At 34.9% G+C, this 11,293-nt stretch overlaps 2 protein-coding genes across 2 annotated transcripts; both read left to right on the top strand.

Annotated features, from left to right (window-relative positions):
• Nucleotides 1-5,482: 5,482 nt before the first annotated feature.
• Nucleotides 5,483-6,225, top strand: LOC132626068 (serine/threonine-protein phosphatase PP2A-3 catalytic subunit-like). Its single transcript, XM_060340795.1, has 2 exons — nucleotides 5,483-5,682; nucleotides 5,804-6,225. Exons 1-2 carry the CDS (start codon nucleotides 5,509-5,511, stop codon nucleotides 5,975-5,977), a joined length of 348 nt encoding a protein of 115 aa, XP_060196778.1. The 5' UTR covers nucleotides 5,483-5,508; the 3' UTR covers nucleotides 5,978-6,225.
• Nucleotides 6,226-9,831: 3,606 nt separating this feature from the next.
• Nucleotides 9,832-10,587, top strand: LOC132628318 (uncharacterized). Its single transcript, XM_060344114.1, has one exon. The coding sequence runs from the start codon at nucleotides 9,832-9,834 to the stop codon at nucleotides 10,585-10,587; it is 756 nt and encodes a 251-aa protein (XP_060200097.1).
• Nucleotides 10,588-11,293: the final 706 nt, after the last annotated feature.

The raw sequence follows: 11,293 nt of genomic DNA, 5'->3' as shown, positions 1-11,293 counted from the left end.
TTGGTCCTTTAAATTTGTCATAAATTAACAAAAATGATCCCTTATATTTGAGGGTTGGTCCAAAATAGTTCTAAATAGTTTCATACATGTGTTTTTTTTCATTCAGAAAACAAAAAATAGAGCTTTTAACATTACAGCCCTCAGCCAAATTTTATTTGAAATTGATTTTTCATGTTGAATTATATATTATGTGTTCTTTATCGTAATAAAAAAATTCAAAACAAACAACATTAATATAGAAAAAAAACTGACGATACATGAGGACTGGGTAAGAGGAATGGAAAATGAGACATGAAAAATCAAAGCTGGACCTATTGTGAACACATATGTCTTACGTGAAAAAGTGTCCCACGGTACCACTAGACTACAAGTTTTGGTGGTAGAATTTGTATGTGTTGTATCCCTTATAGATATCGGAGAAAATTATCCTCTTATGATGAGTTTAAAGGGAAAAACCAAAACAATTTTATTTTAAATTTTCAAATTTGTTCTTAGTATTTAATGTGAAGTGGTATAGATTTTGTGTTTTTAAAAGCGAAACACATTCGGCCTAATTTGACAAGATTATGTATTTATATAAACAGAGTGAATCACATGCAAATCACGTGTCTCATAAATACCTGATCTTTCTTTAACATTATCAACTGATCTTGAGAATAAGAAAGTTTAATTGACAAAATGTAAGCTACAAAAAGCTTCAATTGAAGAATAAAAGATGAATAGTAAACATTGAATTCTATCAAGGGAATGTAGAAGAAGGCTGCCTCCTTTGAGAAAGTTACTTAAAAAATGCTTCTCTACTAAATTTGAAGAAAAAACTAAAACAGTTTTAAAATTTTGAAAATTGTTCTTAATATTTAATGTGAAGTTAGGATAGGCAGTCTACATCACACATCTTGGGTGCTGTCCTTTTCAAAATCCTGCTAACGCGGGATGCTTTGTGCATCGGGTTGTCCTTTATCATGTATTTTTAAAAGCGAAACACATCTAGTCTAATCTGACAAGATTACTATCTATGTAACAGATTGAATCACGTGCAAATCATGTGTCTCATAAATAACTTAATCGTTTCTTTGACATTATCGCTAATCTTGAATTTTGATTAAGAGAATAAGAAACTTTAATTGACAAAAAATATGAGTTTTAAAGAGCTTCAATTGAAAAATAACAGATAAAATGGAATATTTTGAATTCCATCAAAGGAATATAATTTTAAAAGGACCTTCTTTGAGTAAGTTTTGAAAATATTGTGCATATATATTCTTCTTTGTTCATTTTATTTGTCGGGTCACGCAAAAAAATTATCCTCTTATACTAAGTTTGAAGAATAACCTAAAATAGTCTTTAAATTTTTAAATTTATACAGGGTAGATATGGGTGATTGATGGAAGAAACACCAAACATATCCCACACTTCTTGCTACCACCAATCCGATGGAAATAGACTAACTACCAGAGATTTCCTGTACTTCATCTGCATTGAGTCACGACTCAAATTTGCGGATCATGATGACACCTACATTATCCCACCAGGTAGGCGAACCACCCCGAAATAGCAATTCATTTATAAAGTAAAGTAAGAATTGACTATGTTTGCAAAAAATTGACTATGTTTGCAACATTATCCAATGGTTTCAACATAAATATATAAGTGCGGAAAGTAACTTAGTCAAATACAACCCAAAACCTGGTCTAACTGTGTAAGAGCTTTTAATAGAATTTATAAGTCTTAGAAGATACTAAAGAAGAAAGTTGTCTCGAAAAAACAAGGGACATAATAACATAAATAGAGGAATTCAGGGCTGCAGGTCCAACTGTAGCTCACCCTAGAATCTGAAATATGATAGCCTCGGGATCAGCCACGAGGTATGAAACTGGAGCACGGGTCTATATCTGCACCAGAAAAAGTGAAGCAAGTGTAGGTGAGTACAAATGACTAGTACTCGGTAGGTATCATAGGCCGACAACGAAGGAATAACGCATAAAGTATATAAAGCTTGAAAAGAAACACACCAAAAGGAACCACACAACCAACATTTATATATATACAACTCCTAACCCTTAGTCATGCTTCACCTAATACGATGGTAATCAAATAATCATGTGAGAATGTAATGGATCAAATGAGTGAATGCATAAATGCAATGCACTGGCCAAATCTCATACCTGGTACACACATGCTATAGGCCATGCCTTATAGTCATGACCCATAGGGGACTTGTAAGGTCCATATACCTCTCAACGTCATCCGGTATGTACCTTCGGACTGCGTGAGAACCATATCAATCATATTATATCAAATCACATCCGCGCAACTCTTATCATCATACCCGGAACCATTTCCCTTCGGTCTTAAACACATCAATCTTACCTTTTTTTCGGTCTCAATGGACCATCTTATATCTCATAAAAATGCCTCATCACAATGAATATATATCTCTGTATGCATACATGCATGGATAAGTACAAAGTGCATGGTGACAAGTATCAATAGGGTCATGAAGTGGGCGGTGTATATATATACACCACAGATCACATGATATCAACTCAAGGTCAATATTGATGTCACATTCATGATATAAACAAGATAGGGTATGATGAATGCAAATAAACTAATTCGTATAAATAATAGTCAAACATGGCCATCTTAGCCCAAATAAGCAACAACTATACCAACCTAAGTGGATTTATCACCACAACTAATGCTCGTAGGCCTAACATGCTTTCCCTGTCACAATATTCTAACTTGCATCAATATCATGAACAAGTACACTAGTACCCACCCAGGTGTTCATCATAACTACCAAGGTGGGATCCCCTTTCACGCCCAATACCCCTTCAACATTTATAAACTATATACACCCTCCAATCGGAGTTTTAAAGAATAAATCGTAACCAACCTCCTGTTACACCTCGGAAAAATTTTCGTTGATGCACAGTGGATAGACTAGCGAGGGGAACGAAGTATACGATGTTTAATAAGTAAGAAATAGCATTGGATGATCCTAATTGAGATTTCGAAGGCATTCGAGGTAATAGAAGAAAGTTTGCCAAGAAAGGTAAGGTATACATTATGTATCGGAAAGGATTTATGAGTAACGAATTAATGATGATTTAATGATGTTTTGCAGAAGAGATATAATGTCCCTTAGATTGCTAATGAGGTGATAAACAAGTGCTAAGAAGGTTCCATAAGGATTGGAGGTCAAACGAGTCAACGAGAACAAACTTCGGAAAACTGGGCATTATACAGCCAAACATACTGGCCGTATAAAACATACGGGCCGTATGTTCAACCGTATAATCATCCCAGATTAGCACCCCTCTCCGGACCAAATCTACGGCCAGACATAAGGTCAGTATAATTTATACGGACCGTATGTTGGTCCGTAGAAACTGGTCGGGATAGATTTATGTTATTAATAAGGGACCAAGTTTCATTCCATTTCATTTCCCTTTCACGCCCCTTCTCTCTAGAACTCTCTATAACACTTATCCCACAAGAATTCAAGAAATATTAGTGATCAACCACATCAAACTAAGTGAATCAAGTGTAAGAAACACATTAAAGTTCATCCAAGGCAAGGAATCCAAGTGAAGGTGAAACTAGGGTTTTGCTCAATTGAGGGGTTTCCACCCAAGGTTCATTCTCACACCATCTAAGGTAATATTTATGATATTTCCATGTTGTTTAAGGTATTTGAAAGTTGAAACACTTGGATTGTAGAAAAAGATAGAAAAACGGGTCATGAATGTGGGAATAGTGTCATTTTGAGTAATAACTTGAATTGAGTCATGATTCTTGATGTGTTGTGATATGGTTATGTTATAAATGATATTAAGGACATGGGATAAACATTATATGTGAGAAAACGTACTAGTATACTATGACCATGATTATGGAGGAATTGAAGTGGAATTGTGAAATGAGGGTAATGTAGATGAATGAAGATTGTTGGTTATGATATTGTGAACGTTATTATAAATGTTTGGGAGTTGATATAAAATATGGGGAAGGTTGTATAAACAAAGGAAATGCTGCCCAATTTTCTCTAGCTTTAGTAAGCCCGTTCATATAATCGATTAGCTAATGTGAATGCAAATTCTCTTGAAGGTAGAGACGTGAGCATTGAAGGAGAACAATCAAGCGATGGAAATTGTTAAACGAAAGAGGTATGTAAGGCTAGTCCCTTCTTTATAAGGGATGATTCTTATGGCATGATATTCCCTATATCTTCATGACTTTCCTACCTCCCGGAAAACTAAGAGTCTATGTTCATGAATAGCCATATGGGATAAGATAAAAGATACGTTACGAGTGCGATAGTGATGATGATGAGTCTAAGTCTAAAGATTCTAAGGCCTATAATATTATGTTTCTACGAAGCTAATGATTCTTATATGATCCCTATGATATTATCTCCCTACCTCTCCATGACTTTCTTACATTCCGGAAACTATGAGTCAATATTGATAAAGAGCTTCTTATGAGATAAAGATGAGATATATGTCATGAATATGATAATAACGATGATAAGTTTAAGCCTAGAGATTCTAAAGCAAGATATGATGTCTATGAAGCTAACGATCCTATTTACGATCCCTTGATATTGTTCATGGTGTACACCCACCTTAAAATGTTAGTTCCTTCAAGGCGAGATATAATGCATATGATCACTCCATAATGTAATCGGGGGTTCTCGACCTTATGTCACCCTGATATTGTCACAGATTGTCTATAAGCTCTAATGCATGCCCTATGACAAATGTTCCGGAAGAATTACGAGTCTATGTTCATAGAGGATTTCATATGAGATAAAGGTACGAAATATGCCATAGATACGATAGTGGTAATGATGAGCCTAAGTTTAGAGATTATAAGGTCTATCATACGGTATTTTGATGGAGTTCATGCTACGAATATGATATGATTTTCATAGATTGTCTTTAAATTCAAATGCATGCTCTATGAAAGGTTATGATAAGCTTATGAGATGTATGTTTAATGATGAATATATGATGATGCTAAGTTTACGACAAGGTCATGATATGCCTATGATATGTATGATAATGATAAGTTTATGTTGACTATATGACGACGACGATAATAGTGATAACGATAATGATGACGATGATAATAATGCTAAGTCTATGATTTGCTCACGATGATATGATTCCACCGTGCCTAAATGGCCGGACATGTCACCGCTAAGGCGGGCTGCTTGTGATTCCACCGTGCCTAAATGGCCGGACATGTCACCGCTACGACGGGCTGCTTGTGATTCCACCGTGCCTAAATGGCGGGACATGTCACCGCTACGGCGGGCTGCTTGTTATTCCACCGTGCCTAAATGGCCGGACGTGTCACCGCTAAGGCGGGTTGCTTACGATTCCACCGCGTCTAGAAGGCCGGACATGATCACCACTAGTAGGCGGCATTAATGCTGTTGTTCTCGTTGCTTATGCCTCTTTTTTTTGGGGGATTTACTAGGTTCCACATGAAGGGCCAATGTGTGATCTCCTGTGGTCTGATCCAGATGATCGATGTGGTTGGGGAATATCACCTCGAGGGGCTGGTTACACCTTTGGACAGGATATAGCATCTCAATTCAATCACACCAATGGTCTCAATCTGATTTCTAGAGCTCATCAGCTTGTGATGGAGGGTTTTAATTGGTGTCAGGTTTGTGAACCTAAATTGAAAGATCCCCTCCCATCTCCTACTTTCATCTCATTGGTACTTGTTAATGTTAGCGACCATTTTGTGACTTTAAACGTGCCATTTGGTGGTGTAACTTTGGCAGGATAAGAATGTTGTGACAGTATTTAGTGCTCCAAACTATTGTTACCGGTGTGGTAATATGGCTGCCATTCTAGAAATAGGCGAAAACATGGAGCAGAATTTCCTTCAGTTTGACCCAGCTCCTCGGCAGATAGAGCCCGACACCACAAGGAAGACTCCAGATTACTTTCTGTGATTCCGATACTTGTGCTTGACAGCAGGTATGTTTCAGAAGTGGAGTTTTTGCTGGTTGAGGTTTATTCTCGACACCATTCTTTTGTTTGGAGCTCGACTACACCTATGCCAGAGGCTCGCTAGAGTTGACGAAATGCCTTAAGTGGTTTTTCATGTATATTTTTCTGAAATCGAAGTAACATGGTACATTCTGTTCTGTAATTTGAAATCTAACGTAAAAAAGCAGGTTTTTCCCTTTCAAAAGTCCAATCACCGACTTGTGGCAACCAATTTTGTTTCATTCCTGAGAGCGTTTGAATCTCTTGGTTTTTAGACAGGACTTTCTATTTTTCAGAAGAGATGAATTGGTGGTAGAAATAGGGCATTTGCTCGTATCTTTAGTCTTCTCTAGTCATTGTAGACGCTAGATACTTTTTCACTTTTGTCGCAGTCAATTTATTCTAATGATTAATTCCCAAAGGTAAAACTTTTTGCAATTTAAGTGCGGTGAATTAAAATTTTCCGAACAGCTAGGTGCTCTTTTACCTGGTCACTGTGTAGGAATTTAAGGCAACTGTTTTAGATGCGTCACTGAGAGATACCCATCCGACTCATATTACTTTGTTCACTTTCTCCTTTATACGATCCTTAATAAATCGTAAATAATAAATGTTTTTATTACATACTCTTATATCTCTTCAATAAATGCATTCTAATCAATATTAATTATTTATGGGTAAGATGAGAAAGATTTAATTAACTTTATCTTGATTTTGTAAATAGACAAGTAATTTGGGATAAATATTTGAGAAAGTCACACAAATACAACCTTTTTAAATGGTAATTAAAAAGATTACAACTACTTTAAAAAAATTACATAAATATAATTTATTCAAAATTTTAACTTCTTAATTACAAAAATACAACTTTTTACATTCCTAAAATATTAATAATACTTAATTTTAGGAGTTACTATCATTAATGCATATTCACTTTTTACTTTCTCTTTCTTTCAAAATCATTAGAATGTAATTTTTCAAATAAACATAACTAAATTAACTTCAAATCGCATATTCCATCTACCATAAAAATAAAAAAAAAAACTTTTCGTTTCCTTCTTTTTATTCTTCTTTGTTTAATTTCACTGGATGATGATTCTATTTGCATATATTAATATTAAGAAAAGTACCTGAAAAGATATGGTATATAGAAATATGGTATAAGAAATGTACATGAAAATATACCTTAAAAATTATATGGTATATTCAAATTGGTATATTTAAGTGAAAAGATGATAACAAAATATTTGTGAATATAATAGTAGAAATTAGTATATTTAAGTTTGTATATTATATATAGTATATAATATTAAGATATACCTAATATATGAATATATTACTCTATGAGCTAACCAAATGTACCCTATGATAACATATACAATATACAATATATAGAAAGAATAATATAATTACTTATGGATTACCACTAGAATAGGATCTTAATTAATAATTGACACCCCATCCCATAAAACTTGACTTCCTTTTTTACATCACATATTAATTATTCAATTTTTTTCTCTCTTCCATGAAATAAGAAAATTAACTCAATTAAATTTATATTTGTATATATTTAATATAATAAACAATATATGCCTAATATATACAATAATGTGTGTGGTCAAAACATCTTTAATTTCTCAGTATACAAACTCTCTCTAACTTTTTCTCTCGGCGTATGATAAGCGTGTGCTAATGTGCGCCCTGTCGGAAAATGGGGAGGGGACGACCTAGAAAAGATAAAACAACACTACAGGAACAAGCAAGCAATGGCCCAAGTGTTAGGGATGACACCGAAGGAATTGCAGATCGGGTTCGCCGCCACAAACCCTAAAACACCGATAGGAGAGGGATCTGTGCTAACTAGGGGTAAGGAAAAGATGGACACACCGGGCAACTGGCCGGCACTACCAACAAGCACAGCAAGCAAAGGTGGAAAGGGGAACACAAGTGGGAATATGAATACCAGTAGTGCACACCAAGTAACAACTGAGATGAACACACAAATAGCAATTCCAACTAATACGAACACGGAAGAGGCGATGGGAGCACAAAGGAAGCTACAGATGGAGACGATAAAGGCAAGAGACAAACCATTAGGGGTGGGCGTTAGGGCCATCGGATTGGATATGAAATTTTCGGTTTGGATATTTGGTTTATGGATCGAAGAAATTACGGAAAAGGTCCAAAAATACCCTTAAACTATTGAAAAAGGCTCATAAATACCCTCCTTCCATCTTTTGGTCTAAAAATACCCTTCCATCCACCTTTTAGGTCTACAAATACCCTTAAGGTTTGTTTTTGGCTCAAATATACCCTTTAAACTAACAGAATATGTTTTTTTGTTTTTTTTTATCGGAAAAGGTCCAAAAATACCCTTAATCTATTGAAAAAGGCTCATAAATACCCTCCTTCCACCTTTTGGTCTAAAAAAATATGAACGAAATATGTTTTTTTTTTTGGGTTTTTTTTGCATTTCATTAATAAAAAAATGAAATAGGAAATTATAATTTTTTTTTTGCATTTCGTGTATTAAAAAACAAAATAGGAAATTATAATTTTTTTTTTCATTTCGTGTATTAAAAAACGAAATAGGATAAAAAAAATTAATTTCGTTCATATAAAAACGAACTTGGAAAATATTCCAATTTCGTTTTTATATGAACGAAATTAATTTTTTTTTTATCCTATTTTGTTTTTTAATACACGAAATGCAAAAAAAAAATTATAATTTCCTATTTCGTTTTTTTATTCATGAAATGCAAAAAAAAAACATATTTCGTTCATATTTTTTTAGACCAAAAGGTGGAAGGAGGGTATTTATGAGCCTTTTTCAATAGATTAAGGGTATTTTTGGACCTTTTCCGATAAAAAAAAACAAAAAAACATATTCTGTTAGTTTAAAGGGTATATTTGAGCCAAAAACAAACCTTAAGGGTATTTTTAGACCTAAAAGGTGGATGGAAGGGTATTTTTAGACCAAAAGATGGAAGGAGGGTATTTATAAGCCTTTTTCAATAGTTTAAGGGTATTTTTGGACCTTTTCCGAAGAAATTACAATCCAAATCCAATCCAAATAAGTTCAAATTGGATTGGATATTTTTATGTTCGGTTTCGGATTATTCAGTTTGGATATTTCGAATTTTCGGATTTGACTCTTGAGACTTAAGACAAACTTATTAGGAACAAAATTCGTGTGTTAGTTCCACAGAGATAAATCTAAATCTTAATTGCTAAGTAAAAAAAAAGTCTTTCAGTTCAAATTAGGATTAACAAATTCAAGTCATGTCACATAGTAAATTCATACCAAATAAAAGTATTCTGGAAAAGTAGAAATGAACAAATAAAATCTAAGTAGTCATCCGGAAAAATAATAAAGAACTCTGCCGTGGGTGACACTAACGTGAGACTTTTGAGAGTTGAGAAGTAAGAAAACTCTATATAATATTGGATTTAGTAGAGAATTGTATATTGGACTTAATATTTTAATGGGTAGCGCCTTAGGTACTAATCTTCTGAACCTTTAGAAACTAGACTTATTAGTACTGGGCACATATGATATAGGTAGGGCTAGATATATGGTGGTATAAAAATTTTGAATTTTCAGATATTCAAAAATCCGTAGTACTAAATCTATATCCAATCCGAAATCCATAAATTTTAAAAATAAAATCCAAAGTCCAATCCATAATCCAAATATTCAAACCAAATATTTAAAAAATTCGGATTTCGATTTGAATTTCGGGTTGGCCCAAACTGTGCCCACCCCTACAAACCATAGGCAAAACTTTTCGAAACAAGCAAGTTAGCTGGGAGAGGTATGTCACTTACTTTCATTCCTCCGAAAATCACTGAAGGGGAGAAGATAGTAGAATTAGTGCAAGAGGATGTAGTGTGTGAGACATTGAAATGGAAAGCAGCTACTGTAGTGTACATGGTACTGGATCCCCAACATTTGGGGGCAATGGAGAGATTCATTATGGCACAGGGTGATTTAGAGAACAAGCCTAAAGTATACTACCATAATGATGGATATTTCGTGGTGAGGTTTGCTAAGGAAGAAGAGAGGGATATGGTAATGTGTGTTGGGCCTCATATGCTCAACAACAGAACAGTGATCATAAAACCATGGACTGGGGATTTTAACTTTCATTATGAGATTCTCACAGTAATTCCTCTATGGATTAAATTGCCAAACTTACCTTTGAATTGCTGGGGATACACTGCTCTAAGTAAAATAGGTAGTGCCTTGGGAAGACCTCTGTATGCAGATGCCTGTACTACTTTGAATAGTCGAATCACGTTTGCGAGAATACTAATGGAGATGGAAATAACAAGACCCTTACTTGATAAAATTAAAGTCCAAGACCCTAAAGGGAAGGTATATGATCAAAGGGTATGGTATGACTGGAAACCAAGCTACTGCTCAACATGCTTGCAAGTAGGCCATGATTGTGCAATGAAGCAAAACCACAAACAACCAGTTGAACCAAAAAATGATCCTCCACCAGAACCAAAAGAAAAACCAAAGGCCATATACCACAAACAGAGACGAGTGGAAACCACATGGAAATAACAATGCAATGCCACAAGAAACACATAGGAAGGAAGGGGAAAAGGTTGATGCTGGTCCCTCCTCCAGCATGCCACAACAATTACCAAGCCATGAGGAGAATAGCTAGCAGGTGGTAGAAGGGAAAACAACTCAGAGGAGGAGGCAACACCAAAATACTGTAGACCAAGCAACTGAACAAGTACCAGGGATGCAGGAGATACAGAACCAAAGTGCAGTGCAGAAGAGTGCAACATCTACTCAAGGTGGAGGTAACAACCCACCTACTAATCGAGTAGATATGACACAAGATGGAAGAAACAAAGGAGGATAGAAGGAGTGCGGGATGGATCCCAAAAAACTCCAAATAATTGATGATAGTGACTTGGAATGTAAGGGGTTTCAATAATGTGGTAAAACACAATGAGATGAAAGAGTTCGTTAGGAGAAATAAAGTAAGTCTTATAGTTATTATAGAGCATAGAGTAAAGGATATGAATGCTGCAAGGGTAATAAACAAAGCTGCACCAGGGTGGTCTTGGTGTACAAATGCTACTCAGACAACAAGAGGGAGATTATGGGTAATATAGGATCCTAATGTTGTACAGTTTGATATGCTGACATCCCGTAAATCCGAATTAGGTATAAATGTATGAATCTAGTATAAAGGTGATATTTTATCTATACGAATCTATTTGGGATGAACTCGGGTGATAAACAGTCGTTTTGA

Source organism: Lycium barbarum, chromosome 2, assembly GCF_019175385.1.
Source record: "Lycium barbarum isolate Lr01 chromosome 2, ASM1917538v2, whole genome shotgun sequence".
Lineage (NCBI taxonomy): Eukaryota > Viridiplantae > Streptophyta > Magnoliopsida > Solanales > Solanaceae > Lycium > Lycium barbarum.
The sequence above is the reverse complement of the archived record's forward strand: the minus strand, read 5'-3'. Positions and strand labels throughout refer to the sequence as shown.